This window comes from Solea solea, chromosome 17 (assembly GCF_958295425.1).
Source record: "Solea solea chromosome 17, fSolSol10.1, whole genome shotgun sequence".
Lineage (NCBI taxonomy): Eukaryota > Metazoa > Chordata > Actinopteri > Pleuronectiformes > Soleidae > Solea > Solea solea.
In genome coordinates this window covers 17,944,227-17,964,844 of record NC_081150.1, presented here as the reverse complement: position 1 = coordinate 17,964,844, position 20,618 = coordinate 17,944,227, and the positions used below count along the sequence as shown (strand labels likewise).

The following is a 20,618-nucleotide window of genomic DNA, read 5'->3' as shown; positions in this document are numbered from 1 at the left end:
GGCAGCAGGAGGACTTGGATGACGACCACTGCTGCTGCTGCTGCTGCTGCTGAGAATGAGTCATTTAAAATTCCGACAAAATTATTGAATTATTGAGGAAAAATTAAAGGGAAAAGACCATAGAATGTCATTTATCTACATTCTTTATGCGCTTTCCTCTTTATTAAGTCAAATCAAAGATATGAATCTATGTAGAGCAGAAACACTTTAGAGTTATATAGTAACCCTCAGCAATTTTAATCTACTTAAACACTCTGGGAAGTTTAAGAGGAATCAACCTGCATGGTCGACTTGGCGTAAAGATCTCGGGCTTTGACCTAAAATCTTTGTGGGCTACTGTGCATTCCATTAACATCGGATGTAGAAAGTGGGAGTAAAGTCACCTTGGATTTGACCACATAGTAGTTAAGAAGTAAAAAAAAAATATGGACACAAATGTATCTCGATAACAACGTTCTACAGTACGTGGTATTTTGCGCAAAAAAAACAGCGTAGCCAACATGTCCATGAATAAAATTGGCAGCCATTTTCCTACACAATCCTATGTCGGGGTTTGTGAGGTTGTTCCGACTTTTCCGAGTTGGAAATCCGACCTGAGGGTGCGTCCCATTTGAAACCTCTGACTAGGAACTCGGAAAATCTGACTTCTACAGTTACACACTGGAGCTTTAAATGAGCTGCGAGACAGAAAACAACAGGAGAACATACCAATAATAACAGAGACTTTCAGGCTAAATCACAAGAAACAGTCCTTTTTTTTTATTTCACGGTTCATTTCTTACATTGTTCAAGTACAAAGTTAAAATGCTTTTTTTTTTTTAATTAGTTCATATTCATACAAGAGTAAAATAATAATAATAGTGCCTTTTCATTACTACGACAAACTTAAATACATAGTAAAGACAAACTTGATTTATATTCCTAACAATATATTTTTCTTATTTTCAGATAAAATTTTAGCACCTTTTGAAACAACCACCAGGTCCTCTTTTTTATTTCTCATCTTTCATTTAGTCCATGAGATGAGTGTCTGCATGCGCCACAGCATTGTCTTTGTACGTGTGTGTGTTGTGCGACTGTGTGTGTGTCTGTGTGTGTCAGTAAAACAGTGTGTTTTGTGTGCGTGTTTGTGTGGCTGTGTATCAGTGTTTTTAAAAACAGCGCGTCACTCAGCCTAAAAGCTGTCGATAGGCGAACAGAAACGTCATCACCGTGTCGCTTTAAGATTATCTTCTCCGTCCCTCTGTCACTCTTTGTTTTCTGACTGCACTCTCAAACAGACACACAGCGGAATAATTAATAATAACAGCACCACTGATGTTGTTAGTCAAAACCTTTTTAAATGAAATGAAAAGAAGCCACTGGTTCCCCAACTTTTTTGTTTGGTTTGTTTACTTCCTACATCCAAGATTATTTAGTTTTAAAAAGATCTATGCTTTTAAATGCAAGATAATCTTCGGAAAAAGGGAAAATATTGCATTATCTCATGCTTTATTTTCAAATTTACTTGCAGCTTCACTCATTCAAGTATCCCAATTTCAAAAATGTCACAATAAAAGCTGGAGAGTGTGAATGAATAAGAGGAAAAATGTGCTCTTTTGCCACACAAAACTAATAAGTGTTAATGACAGATGATGATTATTATATTATTATTATTATGATTGTTAGATGAGAGTATTAGACTTTTTCATCCCTATAATACCGTTTATTGTAAAATGTGCAAAATACAGCATAAGAAAGCCAATGATTTTCCCCTTTCAGATTATTTAATTTGCATTATCTGTGATGGAAAATGATTATTCATTTAATCAATTAACATAAAAGAAAGTTTGAAAAATGATTGATTGTGAAAAAGTTCCATTTGCGACTCTCTAAAGCTTGTGAAATGTAAATAATAGCTAATTTATTTCTGAATCTGAATTGCTGACATATTTTAGAACATTCACTGATAAATAATCTGTAGAACAATTGATAATCTGTCTAGCATTTCACATCTATGTTTATATTATTTAAAATGACTGGTAATCTTGTATTTGGGAACCAGTAGAAACATCTTAAGAGTAAAATTGAAGAGTAAAAGTGAAATTATTTGTCATTCGTCAGAAATTAAAACAATTATTTTAATTTATTTTTCTGTTAGAATTTGTGAATTGCTTGTTTTTCACTACCCTAAATAATGAGAGATTTGATGTCAATTCTATTTTAAATCTAAGGTGAAACACTTCTCTTTTCTTTTATTTCCAAATACTACTGAAGATTTTCAAAAGTTCTGGGAACCAGAGGAAACTTGTCGACCTAAAAAGCAGGATTTCTTAATATTTCTTGATACTGAAAGTTTCACGTCTGTGTTTGAGAGTGCAGGCCCTGCAGCTCGTGGCTCCTGCAGCTCGTGGTGCCTGCAGCTCGTGGCTCCTGCCCTTTTTCTCCCGGCGTCCTCGGATACAACAGAACAAGTCACTATACTAACTGTAATATATGCTTTCTCGAGCCTCTCTCTCACACCCGGCGTCTATAGGCTGAGACTGAACTGAACTGAGCACCAACCTGGAACAGTACACACACACGATAACAGATTATTATTGTAATATTATTACCATTATTTTTATTATCATTACTCCCTAATCTAACATGAATCAGAGATTACACGGACTGACTGACATGCAGCACCTGGGGGGGGGGTGGTAGTGTGGGGTAAGGGGGATTTTGGTCGGGTAACGGAAGGCGGGTTATGGGAGCACCGAACGCCGCGGGGTGGTGGTGTGACACCCAGGGGGCGCCGTGGGGGGAGGGGGAAGCCTGATGGCGGCAAATACACAGTGTGTATGCTTAGTAAGTGTGTGTGTGTTTTTTGTCATTAGTGATGTCTTCGGTGGTGAGGAAAGGAGTGTAGAGAAGCGTGAACGTCGGCACCATGTTTGCAGCAAAGTGTGTGTGTGTGTGTGTGTGTGTGTGTGTGTGTGTATGAGAGAGAGAGAGAGACCTGCAAGAGCACTGTAAAAAAGAGCAGTTTTAAAAAGCACCTGAAGGTTGGTTATATAAACGGAGAGTAAACTTGTTGGAAAAAAAACTCTCTGAACCTGCTGGTTTTGCCGTTTGTCTTGTGTCACTGTGCCTGCGTGTAGATGTCTATGACTATGTGTGTGTGTGTACTTGTACATACATCTTCGTGAGGACTTAAACAAAACAAACAAAGAAAAACACGTATAAACCGGCGGAAGCGCGGACATTTTGGCTGAAGGGCTTAAGATAAAACATGGATGGATGGAGCGAGCAGTTGCACCGACGTCTCGTGTCGCAGCCCAAGACGAACAAAAAGGTCCATTGGGGCCATGGCCTCAACTCAACAGGAAGTCGGCCATTTTGAATATTGGCGTCCACCTTAGCGACTTTTGTAAAATAAACAAGCTAGTCTACGGAGCTTGGACACTTTGTACTGGACACATCAAAGATGAAAAGTTATCGCAGATTCAAAATGGGCGGGGCCACGGCAACCATTGGAATTTTGCCAAATCTCGACCATTCGCAACGAAACAGGAAGTGCCCCTATAGCTTTGCCATATATTGACCGATTGTCTCCAAACTTCATACGTGACACAAGAGACCGACCCTGAACACGTATATGTTATTATAATTATTGTTCTGTGGAGTGAAGACTGTTGTTATTTGTTGCATTTTCTACGCACTCCGATCACACTCCCCGGTATACACAGTAGAACGTACCACACTTTGAGAACCACGGGGGTTAAAGATAAAATGACGCGTGTCCTCACCAAGAACGTTGTACAAGGACGTGTGTGAATGTGTGCGTCCAGTTGTAAGCTGGTATCTGAGGAAGGTCAGAGGATCGGAAGGCTTCCTGGAGAGAGAAGATGGCCGACTGACCACCGAAAAAAGCACCAGACTGAAAGAGATGACAGCCCTGTTTAAATAAAACACACAGGCAGCAGGCGGGGAAACACAGGCACGGTCACTCGTGTGCTGTCAAACACGTCCGCCAACCCTCGACTCCTCTGCCGTATTCAAGATCATACAGGAGCTGAGATGATCCCAGCATGCATTGGGAATCGATCGAAGAGCAGAAGAGTTTGAACGGTTGTATGTGTGCGTGTGCGTGTGCGTGTGTGTGTGTGTGTGTGTGTGTGTGTGTTGCGTAAAGGAAAGGAAAGGAAAGGAAGTATGTGTTATTTATACAGGACTATCTGCTTCAGTTGTAAGGAAGTAAAAAACCAGCATAGTGTCTGCAGAGGAAAAGGTTCTGCCTCGGGTTTGACTGGATGTCGCTGCAGTTTTTGGATCCAAACCCAGCAAAGCAGGAGCTGGGGGACTGACACCAGGTCGACCAAAACCAGGTTGACCGAGACCAGACACAAAACGCTGAGGCTGAGGCACAAAAGATGGCGTCTAACTCCCGGAACAGTTCAGGTTTTATCCCATACTGACTTCCCTGTTTCTCTCTGTCCTGCTAAAAGATTTTTTTAAAATAGCCAAAATTAGATTAAATCAGAGTGTTAGAGCTGAATTTAATTTAATAGCTGCTGCACTGGAAGAAAAAAATCTCACAAAATGAAGATGAATATTGAAATATTTTTGACAGGAGTCCACTGTCAAAAATGGACAAAAAGCATATTTGAGTGTTCAGTACGATATTTAATTAAAAATCTAAGAGATTCGCTGTTATTAGATGTTTTCAACGATCGCGTTGCTACCTCCAGAAGATTCATGAGGAAATATGTAGATGTTCAGATTCAGTTGTTGTTGACGGACTTTTTGCTTTGTATGGAAGCCCATTTAAAAAATAAAAAGATATATGAGTAAGTCATAATTAGTAGGAACTAGTTGTGGCGACGGCGTTTTCCAAAGAAAAAGTTTAGAGTTGTCACGGCAACCATGTTCCTATTTGACAATACCAGCTGTCAATCACACTGGCGTCCACTCCTACTGTCTATTTTCCAAACTAGCCATTGACAGCATTCACTTATCATGGAAACGTCGTACATCAAGTAACAAAGAAGACTCATTTTACATTTTACAAGGGGGCCGAGTCGCCCTCTGATGGCTATACAGCATACTGCTACTTCCAGGTCGGCTTCAGCAAGGAAACCACAATCTTAGATTAGCTTGTATTGCTAACAGAGACAGTTAAATTAAATTAAAGTCGCACTCATGACGGGTCAAAAACAAACTGAGGTTCAACAGAGAGAAACCACCTTATATTGACATTTCACAGTACACATAACTGTCACACTAGTGTCCTTTGTCACTGCCAACGTGTGTGTGTGTGTGTTCCCAGGTCTGGTACAGCATTATGACATAATTAGCACCACCTCATTTTTACCACACGAGGGTAAACTAGATAAAAACTAAGTATGTGAAACCGAAGACATGGTTACGAACGGAGTCGAACGGAAGCTGTCGCCGTATATGTGTATATATATACTGTACATACAGTATTATTCCAACTTTGCACCATAACCATTCACGTCACAGCAAACTGAGCTACAGTAGTGAATGAAATCGCTGTCAGCATAGTATGTGAAACACAACTGTTAAAATGCTACCAGTAAATCATAATATACAATCACTGCCTAAAATATTGCAAAAATGACCTAAAAATTAAAACATAAAAAAATAAAACAGTGTCGAGCACAGGAGTATGTAAACCTGTCAGTGGCTGTAGATCCTGACCACGTACTAAGTAGTTACGTGCAGTTACATTTGTACATATATACAGTATATATATATATATATGTATATATATAAATATATATGTGTCTGAGTGCGAAGTAAAAAGCTGACTTTACTCTTTATTTTCACCATTTTCTAACACATCGACCTCAACACAAAGGATGTTTTTACCCTGACATGAGTGTTTTGCCATGTTCTACACACTTTTTCTGATTTTTATTAGACATGATGATGATGATGATGATGATGATGACAATAATAACGTCCCACATACCATATCATTTCAAATCCCTGGTGTATTAGCAACAACAGAGGGTAATTCATGTCTCAATGATATGGCAGATGAGCACCAATAAGAGGGAATTTAACCTAAAACCCCAAATTTACTTTTTCATTTTAGCATTTAATGTTGTGTGACTGCCCTATTAGGATGCGATTAGTTTTACGTGTAGATGTGGAGTAATGAAGTCATTATTACCACAGCTTCTAAGTGATTTTACACACACATGACGACAGGAGGTGGCAGCAGTGCATACGTTGGTTTAGTTTTACTGAGATTTCTTATCCTGTGCGAATTGGCCGTTAAAATGACAGATGTCCTGTAGACCCCATGTAAAACCAATCCTAGCAGTAAATATGAGCGTAAATATTCCGTCACATCCTGTTTACGAGTAGTTTTCTGCGGACTTTCACACAGAAGAAGAAGCGTTCAGTTTCGCACTAGGTGGTTGGACAAGCCTGTGGCAAACCTTGGGAGTTTTCGGGCAAATAACAAACACCATTCCCAATCAAAAGGAGGTCAAAGGGGTTTTTCAGTGTCCTTAACTTTTGCACATTTGCCTACAACTATTCGATAAATCTAAATTTCCATAATGGTGAGGTTATGCACCAGCATTTCATCCCTGGTCCAGTTTCGCGTTTTAGGCTCTTTAGCTTCTGTCGGCACCATGTTGACGCGTGGAAGCAGCTTCCTGTGCCACTTGTGGTAGTTTCACTACAGACGCCCTATGGTAAAATGACATTACTCCACCTTTCCATGTTAAACTAACCCCGAATTTGCTGAGATTTGTTGAGATGTTTTCTTCCAGAGCAGCTTTTCAGTGAACACTCAAAAGTAGAAGAAATTGTTTTAAAAATAAAGGACTTTTATAACACTCCTGTCTATCTGTCTGTCTGTCTGTCAGGGCTGGTGTCGTCTCCGTCTGCTTTTGACTCGGTTAGGAAAACAAAAAACACTGCAGCGACCGCAAAAACCACCAGAGACCTTTTTGAGTCTCAAAGAGCACCAGAAAACTGTAAAAGTGTCGTATTAAAGTGGCACCGTTTGGACTCGTATCACTGCCTGACCAGCACCACAAGCTTTAACTGGCGTTTCTGTGTGTGTATGTGTATGATTGTGTGTGTGTGTGTGTTTCATTATTAATCCACTGTATCCAAAAAAAAGAAGCACTGTCACGCACTACGCATGGATACAGTTAAGTGTTAACGGTTCAGAGGGAATCAGACAGAGAGAGAGATTTCTCTTTCTCAAAAGGTCGGGGCATCTCGGTGAGCTTTGCGCCCCCCTGGAGGTTTGAACTCTGTAAAGCCAGAAGACATCAGTTTCAAGGTCGGACAGGAAGTATGTGTGTGATGAGTGACAGTACAGGAGCCCTGCACCAGTGAGTGTGCGAGTGTGTGTTTATCAGTGACTGTAAATGCAGACGGACGACATGTCAGCTTCTTTAAACGTCCAGTTTGTAACATTTAAAAAGCACTTATTAGCATAAAGTGAGTATACAAGCCAGAAGTAAGTGTATAATTGTTTAAAAATAAGAATTGTTTGGTTTTTGTCGTAAGCTTTATATATACTTTAGGAAAGGGCTGCCATCTTGTAAACTAGCCAGAGCATTCAGAATTCAGTACCAGAGCCTCATTTTTTGGTACTTTATACTCTTAACAACAAAAACGTAGTTTAAGTTGTGAAAAACTTTTTAGTTTAACCCCCTAAAAAAACTTCAGACCTAATGATTTAACAAGTTGGTACTTTTTGTGTAACCAATTTCGTACCGTCAAACAAACCAATCCACAATCCACGCTTGGTGAGGGAAACGGACAGGTTCACCATTATGCTAATTCTTGGCTAAAAATATCTTGAGTGCCTCCTGGTGGCTGGATGCAGTAGGTGCACCCTTAGTAAACTGCTGTGGGAATAATACAAAACTGCATTTTTCGTCTTCTTATGTGTTGTTGAGTCAAACTTATGAATCATTTTGTATCGCATTTTTCAAGAAAAAAAGGGGAGCGGCAATAATTGTGCAAAAGTCACTAAATTAGACCCCAAACTTTAAACCGTGAAGAATGTCGAGTACTTTTTGCTCAGGTGTGTTTATATAGTTGGTTTATGTCGTTTTATCAGAAAAAAAGATATAATACACTCTATATTGCACATTATAGGCTCTGTTTATACGTTTTAACATAGTTATGGAAAAATAAGGGTTAAAGCAGGGGTCGTTGTGATCACACTGATGCTCTAGTGGCTCTAATGACTCTGCTTGATGTAGATTCAGGGCAGGAAATGACATCACAACCAGCACAAGATGGCAGCGCCGCCCACGTGTCCTTACAGTGGGCAGGAAGTGGAGACACGTCGTCTGTCTTTATTTACAGTTAAAAGGGTGTAAATCAGTCAAAGTAGCACCGGGGGATTCAGGTCAGCCAATGGTTTACAGGTGTATGTGTGTGTGTGTGTGTGTGTGTGTGTGTTAATCCGCATCATCCTGCATCAGCCAACCTTTATGTACGAGCTGTATACTGTGTGTGTGTGTGTGATAGAGAGAGGGAGAGAGAGACAGATAAAAAGTTGTGTGTGTGTGTGTGTGTGTGTGTGTGTGTGACTAGTAGCAGGCGAAGAACTCCTTGAGCGGGGCGAAGAGGTGCCTGATGACGGGGACACTCCACGAACGTCCCAGCAGCCTCTGCCTGGCCAGACGACTCATGTTGGACACGTCCGTGTAGTGGACGGGGAACCCAAACACCCTGGAGACACACACACACACACAAGACATTTGATTAGTTTAGTCTGGATTAGATTAGAAACTGAAATGTTTTTATGTGTTAATTTGAACCTTTTTTACATTACACTACAGAAAGTTCACACACACGTAAAAAAAGGTCATTAAATCTTTTTTTTTTTTTTTTTTTTTAAATTACACAGCAACAAATTAAGTTAGAACATGCACAATCTAAAAACCTAATGGTTTTATCATCTGCCTCTATGAGCGAGGGAGAATATTTTGGGGCTTCTCATGTTATGTGTTCATGTTACCAATCCCATTATATACGATATAATAGATAATGAAAATAGGTAAAACAGAAACTTTACGGCCCCAAACTCGTCCCCTCTGCGACAGATTCTGCTCATTCACAAGCAGAATCTGTCTATGGAGATTAAACCAAAACACAGAACAGAAACACAAAAGCTTTCAAAAATAAAATATAAATATATAGATAATGTTCAAATGCTATGTCTCTCTACAAAAGGGCGGCCCAAACTGGGGCCAAAAAATGGCCCGCCTAAGACTTTTGTTTGGTCCACCAGACTTACATTTCTAAAATGTGATATTAATGCTTATGCTTTTCTCCTTTTTATGGTAGGTAGGTAGGAAGTTGGGTAGGTCGGTCGGTAGATAGATCATTATTTTAGTTGTTACTTATTCCATGTCCTTTTCTAGTACTTCTTGTATTCGTCACTTGTTTCTGAACCCTTTGCTGCTGCTGTTAGAATATGAATTTCCCATGTGGTATCAATAAAGTCTACTCTAATTTAATCTAATTGGTCATTTAGTAGATGTTTCTTCCATTTTAAATGCTGATATTTCATGTAATGGAAATACAGAAAAATTACATTTGTTTTTGACAGAAACAACTATGGTAAGTTGTTATTCAACTATGTTAAAGTTAAAAAAAATATATATTAAAATAAGGAACCTGGTGATCCCTGTACTTTAATGCTTTGATGTGAATACAATAGAACACAAGGGGTTAGATTCATCTGTCAAGTTTGAATTTGGGCCAAATGGAAAACGTTTGGGCAGCCCTAGTTTAAACACAACCATCACAACAAAATCACAAACACAGGATGCTCAAACTCAGCGCACACACACAAGTTTACACACACACACACACACACTCACCTTTCCATCTCGGTGCACCAGAGGATGTCCTCCTTGTTGTCCATGTAGACGGGGAAATGCTCGTCTTTCCCCTGCTTCACAGAGTTGGATCGTGTCGTTATCGTACGCAACTTCTCAAACTGGAATTAACATCCAGAAGCAAACATACACAGAGACAAACAGACACACACACACACACACACACATCCTTTTTAATCCTACAGCTGTCTTTGATATGTGATAATGTGAAGATTTAGAACAAAACAAAACAAAAAAAATTGAATTACAGTTAGGGTTAGAACGGAAAAAAATAAAAAAATGCTCTCACTTGTTTGTGTTTGATAAAAAAAAAAAAACCCATGTGACTGCTTTTACCACAAGGTTAAATATTTAAATGACATGTTTATGATAATCTCACACACCACATATACACACACTCTCACACACACACACACACAGGGTGTGTACCTTGGCAGTGCGTCCATGCTCGAGACACTCCTGTAAATCCAGCCTGTCATTCACCATCGGTGTCAAAGGTCTGCGGCGTAAAGAAAAGAAGTGGAGGATGTGGTTAAATGGTGTAAATCTTATTTCATTTTTTAAAATATTGTTTATATTCTTGTTTTTCAGAGTCATAATAAACAGAAAGTGTAGGATATTACTAATAATAATGTATTTATTACTTTAATACATGAGTTTAATGATAACAGCAACAAAACTAAGACATTTGTAACGACAATAATAAGAAATATTGTTGTTTATTTCCAACCCAAAACTTAATTTTCAGTTTTTTATGTTATACAAGTTGCCAATCTAGACATTCTTTGCAATCTGAATTAAAGAATTTGCATGGTCTAGATTTCTTTAGTTGTTTCCTTCTGTCACACCATTAGTTTCAGCCACTTTTTAATTGCTGTTATCTTTAATATTCTGTATAGATTTTATCGGATGTATAAGTGAGCAGATTGGGGGATTTGTTTTGAAAATATTACCATATTATCAATGTCTTGCTTCAGTAGTGACCAGAAATGCTTTAAATGTGTGCATGAATATGTACATACGGGAGATATGTGTATACAAACCTTCTCTTTGGGTATAAAAGTGAAAAATCAACAAACAAAAATACATAAACAAAAAGTCCAACTTTTGGGAAAAACTGTAATTTGTGCTGACATTTCAAAGAATTTCAAAATAAAAGTGTTAGTTTTGGGTATAGTTTGCTCCACAACTTTAATTTTTTAATTAAATTTTAATTAAATTGAATGTATTGCATTTTGATTGGATAATGAGTGTTTTAAACAGTTATTACATGAAAACCCATAGTGTGCGTGCTTGTGTTGAATCACCTGGACATGCCTGGCAGGTTCCCCCAGAAGTAGCGAGCGCGGTGCGCAGCAGACACTTCCTTGGCGTCGATCATCACCGGGTTACACTGTGGACGACGTGCACACGCAGTTACATTAAATGTGATTAATGTTTCCTTTTCTTAGAATGAGACATTTAAATGTGTCTAAAAGTCTGTGTCTGCGTGAAAACTGTTATTAAAAGCACTTTTAATGAGAAACACACTAGATTTAAGACATTAACGATGATTAAATAGCTTATATAAACAGCTATAGATAGTTTATAGTTAAAATAGATACAAAAACAACAGCAAGAATATAAAAATATAACTGTAATTATATATATTTTTTAAAAAAAGCTGCTCTGATAAAAATATGATGGAACAGTGGTGGAAGTTTACAGTATTTGACCTTTATGCCACTTATAAATATATTATACTTCATATACTACTACTATATTTCGTCTTCACAAGGTTTTCGGTAAGAATTATTTTTACTTTTTCCTCCAGAACAAAGTTTAGATGGTAGCTACTTTGCCAAATAAATCACTTATATATGAAAAAAAAATATGAGTTCATAAAACATGATGCAATGTCTTAGGTTCAGCTTCTCAATAGTACATATTATTGTAGAAATTAAATGATTAAAAGTTCACATCACCCTGTATTAAGAGTGCTTAAACTTTAAATTTGCTCAGATATGTTTGCTGCTCATACGTAATTATTAGTTTACATGTAGGACTTATACTCCTATATGTCTTGTTTTATCGTTAATAAAGTGTTTTCCATTTCCTTTTACAGAAACTAATTATTCTGTGGCCACAAGGTGGCAGCAAAACCTGCCATTCAGCTTACGATCATCTCTGTGTTCTGTCATGTCTCTGTGTGTGTGTGTGTGTGTATGAAGTGGTGAAGAGTTTTCACCGTGCCTCTAAGAAGCGTGAGATGTCGCGCTTGTCGCTGACTCCCATGGCGACCACGTTCTCAAACAGCCAGAAAAATGGCCGCTCGTCGCCGGGCTTTGGCCGCGCCTCGTGCAGCAGGCGGTAAAACTCGAAAAACAACCGCCCCGTTCCCTCTGGGAAAATGACAAAAGGGAGACATTTTAGAATACATTTGTTTACACCTTTATTGTGTTTCCTGCAAAAATAAACCCACAACAAATGGGTTACATGGGTTTAATCATAACAGCAGCAAAACCAAGAAGTTTGTAATTATAATAAGAAGAAATTTGAGTTTTTTTGCTGTTCATTTCTAACACAAAAACCTAATTTTCAGTTCTTTGTGATCTGAATTAAATAATTCAAGTTCCTTATAAATTCCTTATTCTAGGTGTTCTTTCCATGGTCTAGATTTCGTTAAGTGTTTCCTTCCACTTTATTATTTATTATCCTTCACAACATTAGTTTCAGCCAGTTTTTTCATTGCTGCTATCTTTAATATTCTGCATATAGAATTTATCAAGATGGCTAAGAGAGTAGATTAGGGGATTTTTTGGGGAAATATTATTAATTTCTTCCTTTAGTATGGAACAGAAAATGCTTTAAAAAGCAAAATAAGACAAAAATGTTGATCACTGCTTACCGTAAAGGCCTTTGCGTGCAGGGTTGACTATGGAGAGGTCGTTGCAGGGGCTTCCTCCGATCACCAGGTCAAACGGTCCCCACTCTTCAATCTGGACACGGAGGAGTGACATCCACAATTACAAATCTCTAATATTCTAAACATTTTACACTTAGTGTAAATACGTCCTCCTGTGTGTTCTTCGAAGTTTTGACGTACGTGTTTGTGGGTGACGTTGCGAACGTCTCCCACGTACATGATGCGTCCGTGGTGTCGCACCATGCCCACGGTGATGGAGTCCTCACAGACCTCTGACGCCACGTACTTGTCCACCTGGATGCCCAGATCCTTCAGCACCAGCAGACCTGAGAGAGCACACACACACACACAGAAATATTCATTTATTTAATTATCTTTACCTGTGTTTAATTTTATTTGAATGTTACCGTACAGCACTTTGGGCAACTAAAAAAGTGGATTGTATTGGATTGGATCCGCAAAATTACAACAACTACGTTTAAAGGAAAGCCTGTGGCCAAGAGGAGAAGAATTGGGCTTGTTATCAGGGGGATGCTAGCTCAAATCCTGGGATGGATCAAGGGCTGTGGTGCCCCCATTGCTCCCTGGGTGCAAATAAGTGCTGGCATGTCATAATATAATTAATTATAGCCTAAAAGTAATTACTTCTTATTTAAATTGAGGAAATGATCCACAGAAAATAAATCTGCAAGTGTTTTAGTCACAAATCAAGCATTTACCCCAGAAATAAAGATACTTTAAATCAGCTTCTCTCCTTTTTTATTTTTACAGTTTGTGTTCTTGACCACATCGTGGCTGAGCCGTGAGACATTTTTTTTGTATTTTATTGAGAAACCAGTTAAGGGACTGATAAAAAAATATAAACTAGGGTAAAGGCTCTGTGGAGCTGATTTTAAGGTTTTTCTTAAAGTGAAATGCTAACGTCTGCATGTTGACACGTTCACAATGACTGTGGTTAACAGGCTGATGTTTAATTATAAACCAAAATTAGCTGAAATTCATCACCCAAGGGATGCGTCATTAAAAAACCTCACAGTAAAGCTGAGAGGAAAATAAATCATAAGTGTTATTATCTCAAGAAAGTCAAAAATGAAGGTACAGCTTACACCAGGGCAAGTTTGTTCAAATACCATCTGTGCAAAATCGCCAAAAACGCAGAAAAGTGAAAACGTTCAATCCAAGATGGTGGCTTTCCTGTTGGGTTTGGATCATGGTCATAATGTAACGACCTTCTACACACGTGTACTGATTTTCATGCATGTATGATAAACGTGCTGTTTGGGGTGAATTTGGACAGTGGGCGGCGCACTTATTTGCCCCTCCCACATCCCACAGCCAATTGTTTGTATGCACATTCACTGACCCACTTTCAGATGTAAATTTTCAACAATCTGTGAGTTTTGGGGCATGGGAAAGCATGAAAAATGCAATTTATTTCCAGGAAAAATAATAATAATAATAATAAAAACAATAAAAAACTAAACTAAACTAAACTAAATAAAAATTAAATGCACAAAATAAGAAAATAAGAGTAGCGGAATAGGAATATAAATGAAAACAAACACCGCTGCAGTATGAAAGAGCAGAAAATGTAAAAATAATAAATGAATCAATGACTAAATAAAGGTAATAATAGTTTGTAAATACCTGTGGCGATGCCGTCAAACAGGGAGAGGACTCTGATTGGTTGCCTCTTCTCTGCTGCAACAGGAGGGTACAACTTTGACGGCTCCTGAAAACAGAGAGTTATGATGAAGGAAAAGAAGGAGAAGAAGAAGAAGGCATTGACGAGAGTGTGATAAGATGGATATTAAACTTAACAGCGTGTGGAGAGGACTCAACTTTTCTTTTTTTGGCAAACGTTTTGTGCTGAAAAAGCTTCGGCCTTCGCGGGTCGTTTATTTCTGACAAGATCTGACGCCGCTTCTCACTTTACTGTGTTTGATTTTGCCTCACGTTTATGTTTAGACTGAAGCGAATTAGGGATTAATGACCCACGTTCAATCCCGGTATTACACAGTACCATATTATGTATACTTGCTGCAGCCATAGAGTCTGTTGTTCTGCGTATTCTGGGCGAGACGTTTTTTATTGTGTTAGTTTTATTTTATATAATACTTCTGTAAAGCACTTTGGTCAACTACTGTTGTTTATTAAATGTGCTTTATAAATAAATTGGACTGGATATTAACATCCGTCCTGAGAGACCTCAGGAAAAGTCTGTGTCGTCAGATCTGATCTTTAAAAAAACACTCAAAGGTGGTTTGAGGACAAATATTTCCACATTCCTGATTGGATTAGACACGCCTCCTCAGATTATGTCATCAGTGGCGGTTTGACAGTATGTGTTATTTGCTATGATCTAATGGGTAAAACTTATTTAATGACACAGCAGCGTGAGTAGAGCTGTCGATGGACTCAAACACACTGTCACTTACCATCTGAGATTCAAATATCTGCTCAAACTTTATGGGAAAGTTCAAATTTCAAAAAAAAAAACCTTCAAAACCAGTACCAGTTCAAAACAAAGCCTTGAATTCGTCACGCAGACTCAAGTAATTACCGTTTGAGCCACTGGAGGACGCAGTTTAGCTTCAACAGCGGCTACTACTGGGAACAGCGGCTACTACAGAAGAAGTGAAGTTGTAAAAAGAATCGATTTTTATATTTATAATAAATGGAGAGAAGAGAGGACAAATTCCTTGGGGACAAAGACTCACAAATTCCTGTTCGTGGTTGTTGGCGAAGAAGTGCTGCAGTCTGCAGGGCCAGTCGTCGCGTCGCCGCAGTAACCCGTAGGTGTTGCGCGGTCCGCACATGTAGCAGTTCCACGGGTCCTCTTTGATCGCCGTGGCCGCTGAGCCGGCGCCGACCAACAGGTCCACGCACTCCACACAGAAACACCTGCAACACACACACACACGTGTGTCATGTTTTTAACATGTCAAACTGTTTTTCCTGCCATTTCTGTCAAATCGACACTAGATTTAAGAAAATACTCATAAATCACATTAGTATTAGGCAAAACAACAGTCAGTTACGGTTAAATAATGTATTTTTTTACAGAAAATGATATGTAAATCATAGTAATTCATGTCTGCTGTGATGTTAAACAGGTCTAAATCACGATAATTTATGATAAAATAACTGTTGTCGTTGCTGGAAGATTTTTTTTTTGGGATTCTTGAAATGTGGACATATAACTGATATAACTGTACAATATCAGTGCTTTTTAAGATGGCATTTCTGCAAAAAAAAATTACACTTTATAAAAAAACGCCTGACAAATCACATGAATATTAGGCAAAACAACGGTGGAGTTAGGGTTACATAATGTATTTTTACAGAATATTAGATGTAAATCACAGTAATATATGTCTACTGTGACTTTAAACAGCTTTTTTTAATGCAATAATTTATAATAAAATAACTTAACAGCTTCATACACAACAACAATCAGAAAACTAAAGCCAATTCAGTCATTTTAGCCCCAGATTTCATGTTTTTTTCCACTGGGATTGTAAATTCAAGGATTAACACCACTCCTCTGAAGAGATGCAAACACAGTATTCCAGCAGCTGTATTTGTGTTACAATCATATACTATAAACCATGTTTGAAGGTACATGGATATAAATCATAAACTCAGTGAACAGCTCAGTCCTGTAACTGTGAGGACTGTGACTCTAATGCAGTTTATTTTTATCCCTCCTGATCTCAGCTGTGATGAAGTCTAGAGCCCAGATTTATCGGGATAAACATGTTCCACACGTCACGTCTCTGACACTTGTGGTGGGTACGTGTCCATGTGAAACCCAAAACCTTGAGCCACAGCCACAAGAACATGAAGAAGAATTATAAAAACACTGTCGCTCGCCGCCGGTGTGTTGTGTTGTACTGACTGACCTACAGCAGTTGTTGTTGCCACACATGAGCACTTCCCTGCCTCCACAGCAGATGGTGCAGTAGGACTGGTAGCCGTCGTCGTCGTACTGGTAGGCACACTCCAGGAATGAGTTCTGACGGACGGGATTTTAATAAAAGAGAAGATGAGGAGAGAAATGACTAACTTAGTCAGGCTAACATCTACTCATGTAAAGAGTCTGTTTAAGTCAGAAAGTCTCAAACTCGCTGCCCCCCAGCTGATTTTATGTGACCCGCCATTCATTCTTTTATTTTGCATCATAAATGTTTTTTTTTATGTTATTGTAAGTTGTCGGATATTAGACGTTAAAAGTTACTCATCCAATATTCAACATCTCATATTCTATCCTTGTTTAATTTTTATTTTATCAAATTTATCAAATTTTTAATATCTTTCTATACTGTACTTTTCACACATGGAAAAGCGTGTTTATTATTTATTACCTTTATCTTTACTGTCTTTGCTGCTGTGACAATGTCAATGTCCTAATAAAGGACTAATCTCATCTTATCTTAATTTATTTTTCCATCATTTAGATGTTTCGTGAAATACCATCACATTCTTGGAATTCATCATTTTTAAAATAAAAAATTTGAAACTAACCACTTAGAAGATCCCAAAGGTCTTTGTTTATTGTTGTATTTTTCATTGTTTTACTTTATATCTTCATTCTTTTCTAAATAGCAGTCTATACATGGTGTTCTCAACCTTGCATTAGTATATAGAATAGTGAACATTTTGATTGTGTGAAAAAAGCTCCATCACGTCAGTTACAGCAAGTATTGAAGTCAACCTGCAATTGTAAAATATTAAAACTAAAATAAGTTCTAGTGTTTGTGAATTATTGATGATTCCTGATAAATAATTCAACTCAACAACTGTGTGAATAAAACATAAAAAAACAAAAAAACAAAGCGGACACATTAACATAGTTTGTTGCTTTGTTTGGAACATTTCTGATGAATTATCAAACTTTCTAATCAATTATCTCTTGATTCACTATGAATTTCGGAGTCGTCAATCAAAAAACGCTAAACGTTACAGCTGTCGAACAATTCAGTTTTTCTTAACGGCGATTAATTGCAGACGTTTAGTAGTTAATTGCATTTTTGGCACATTAAATATTCCATTTTTTAGTCCACATGAACAATGTAAGGCATATTTTACCAGTGTATCCTGTTTCTAAATCAAGTAAAAGCAAAGAAAAGTCACTTCTTGAAGTTGAATGTGAAGTCTTCCTTTAAATAATCATGTTTAACTGTGGATTACCCAACTCATAACAACTTTTTAGGGGTCTTCGCTGTCACACATGAGTTAACAATGAGTAATATTTGAATTAACGAGTTTTGGAGTTTATAATTCACATTAAATGAATTTTATTGGACAATAAAATAAAATTCCCCCGTCCGAAAAGTCTACAAAAACAACAGTAGTGAATAATTTATCGTCTTTCTTACTTTGCAGCCCTGACACATGGCTCCCATGAAGAGAGGATGTTCCAGAGAGACGTTGAGGCTCCCGCAGGAGATACAAATATCTGCGGGAAACATAAAATTACACACCTGAGAGATCAATAACAAGTTCCCTGAGTCAAACAGTAAATGAATCTGCTGCTGCACAAACAAATCACTAAATGTGGATTTTACAACTTGAATAAAAATGTCAGAAAATGTTGCCTAAAAACAAAGTAAGAGCAGTAAAAACCTCAAAATGATCCATTTTTAATGACAGCGGATGTAATAACTCCCCGTCTGCTGCCGTCAAATTGATGTTTTTATTAACCCGAGACGAGGGTTTTGTAAAAAAAGAGTTATGAATTCTTAAACGACGTGTGTAAATAAAACATTCAGAGATGAATTTTAATTCACGTTTAACCACATTTTGACGATACTGTGAGAATCCTTTACCTTCTATATTCCTGGTCTTCTTCTTGATTTCTTGGATAAGTCGCTCTGGAAAACAAAACAAAAAAAACCCATATTATTTTACATAATATACAGCAGATAAATAATCGTGTTTGATTACATCCCATAAATAAAAGAGGTCTGAGTGTTTTACCTCTGGTTCCCTCGTCGATCACCTCTCTGATTTTGGCTTTTTCTGCCGAGTTCTTGCGAGGTTTCTTCGCGGGTGGGGGCGTGTACGCGGCCTCGGGCTCCGCCCACATCTCTGGATACACTTCTTTGTAGGGATTCTGCTCCTCTGAGGCGACAAGGGACAACATTAACACACAAACATCATACACTGTGAGTGACTGTGTGAGTGACTGTGAGAGAGAGTGGAGTGTTTACCTTCTGGAGGATCCAGTGACTGTGGACCGTTGGGCAGGAAACCCTTCATGGCCCACTCTATCATCTGTCTGGTTTGAATCTCCACGCCGTCCGCGTCGTCGCTGGCGTCACAGGAGGGAACGGGCCGCCCCGCCCTCACACTCGCCACCTGAACACGACAGAACATGATTTTATCATTACATTTTCAGTCTCAAATTTCCCTTGAAAGGTCCAGCGTGTAACGTTTAGAGGGTTTAACGCGTGTTTAATCGTTTTAAATGAAAGATTATATCGTTTTCACAACGTTAGACTAAGTCGTTTATACTGTATTCAATTTAACCCTCTTGATAATGAGGCCGTCTGGATTTATTTAAATTTTTAGGGCTGTAAAATTGAGTGTTTCTGTCCCTTTTGACGCACTGGTGAATCTCGTCCTGAAATTCTACCGTAAAGTTTTTTGAATTTTCTCGATATATCTAGGAGTTACGGGAATGAAAGTACGCATGCCTAATCCTGTATGCGTGGGCCACCGTAGTTCCTTGAGACACTTGTGAAAGGAACTACTTTCCACTAATTCTTACAAACTGGACCTCAGGAAAACACAATTACAACACATTTGCCTACACAAAATACGACTAATATATCCAGATTCTACTCCAACACCTCCACATTATGCAAAATACCAAAGTTACGTAAGAGAAGAATGAGGAAAAACATCGTATTTAAAGCTTTAACATGTATATTTATGATAGTTTAGACGCTAATTTCATCCATAAAGACTTATATATATATATATATGTACAGTAACTGGAACTGAAAAAAAAAGAAAAGTGGGTTAATGACCTGCAGAGCCTCGAAGATGGCTTTCCTGTACATGGACTGTTTGTTGTAGGTGGGCTGGTGGAAGGCAGAGGAGAAGGAACTCAGAGGCATCAGCTTCTCCACACACACCTGCAAGACAAACAGTCATCATATGACAACAAATACATGGAGGAAAAACAACAAAAGAAAACTTGTCTTTCTTTAGACTGGTTTAAAGTGGAAGATTCTATTCATTTATTCATGTTTCTGTTCAGAAAAAAAGAGGATAAAAGGAGAAAAAATAAGACTACATGAGTGAAATTTCATCATGAAATCATGTTAAACGCCACACTCACCACGGAGAATTTGCCGTCGCCGAACCACATGACCCAGCGGGTGCCGTCGGCCGCTCGACTCCGGCCGCTCATCCACCAGGACACGATCCTGCCGGGCCACCAGGAGAAACCTCGCAGCTTCCCGAACACCAGTGCGCCGATGACAAAGCCCCGCCCATCCTGAACCAACACACGTACACACACACACACACACACAGAGGAAACAAAATGGCTGTTAAAGAGCAGTGCAGCTTCCTCCAGAAGTAATATGTGTACACAACTTTGAAAAAAAATGTTAGTGCATAAAAGATAAAATACGGAAAAACAGCAAAGAGTTTTCAAGGAAAAAGGGAATAAAATCCGTATAAATTACACGTCAGGCTGCTTCTCTCCTAACTGTACCTGCCAGAACAATTACCAGTGATTAAATTTGCATTAAATTAGTACAGGATGTTATGTCCTGTGCTATTTAGAATCACAATTAGCAGCTGCTTTAAGCTGTAAT

At 38.3% G+C, this 20,618-nt stretch overlaps 1 protein-coding gene across 9 annotated transcripts in view; it reads right to left on the bottom strand.

Moving 5' to 3' along the window:
• Nucleotides 1–736: 736 nt before the first annotated feature.
• Nucleotides 737–20,618, bottom strand: part of LOC131443429 (DNA (cytosine-5)-methyltransferase 3A-like) — a 59,541-nt gene continuing 39,659 nt past the window's right edge. For 7 of the 9 annotated variants that reach the window (XM_058613054.1, XM_058613058.1, XM_058613057.1 and 4 more), the window contains 16 exons: nucleotides 20,135–20,293; nucleotides 19,821–19,928; nucleotides 18,999–19,146; nucleotides 18,766–18,909; nucleotides 18,615–18,659; nucleotides 18,165–18,244; nucleotides 16,689–16,801; nucleotides 15,504–15,687; nucleotides 14,431–14,515; nucleotides 12,964–13,109; nucleotides 12,766–12,856; nucleotides 12,111–12,259; nucleotides 11,186–11,271; nucleotides 10,308–10,377; nucleotides 9,861–9,979; nucleotides 737–8,703 (listed from right to left, as the gene is read on the bottom strand). In XM_058613054.1, coding sequence (XP_058469037.1) covers nucleotides 8,562–8,703; nucleotides 9,861–9,979; nucleotides 10,308–10,377; nucleotides 11,186–11,271; nucleotides 12,111–12,259; nucleotides 12,766–12,856; nucleotides 12,964–13,109; nucleotides 14,431–14,515; nucleotides 15,504–15,687; nucleotides 16,689–16,801; nucleotides 18,165–18,244; nucleotides 18,615–18,659; nucleotides 18,766–18,909; nucleotides 18,999–19,146; nucleotides 19,821–19,928; nucleotides 20,135–20,293 — 1,869 coding nt within the window. In that variant the 3' untranslated portion in view covers nucleotides 737–8,561. The remainder of the gene's footprint in view (nucleotides 8,704–9,860; nucleotides 9,980–10,307; nucleotides 10,378–11,185; nucleotides 11,272–12,110; nucleotides 12,260–12,765; nucleotides 12,857–12,963; nucleotides 13,110–14,430; nucleotides 14,516–15,503; nucleotides 15,688–16,688; nucleotides 16,802–18,164; nucleotides 18,245–18,614; nucleotides 18,660–18,765; nucleotides 18,910–18,998; nucleotides 19,147–19,820; nucleotides 19,929–20,134; nucleotides 20,294–20,618) is intronic. The other 2 variants (XM_058613059.1, XM_058613060.1) reach the window with 2 other exon arrangements.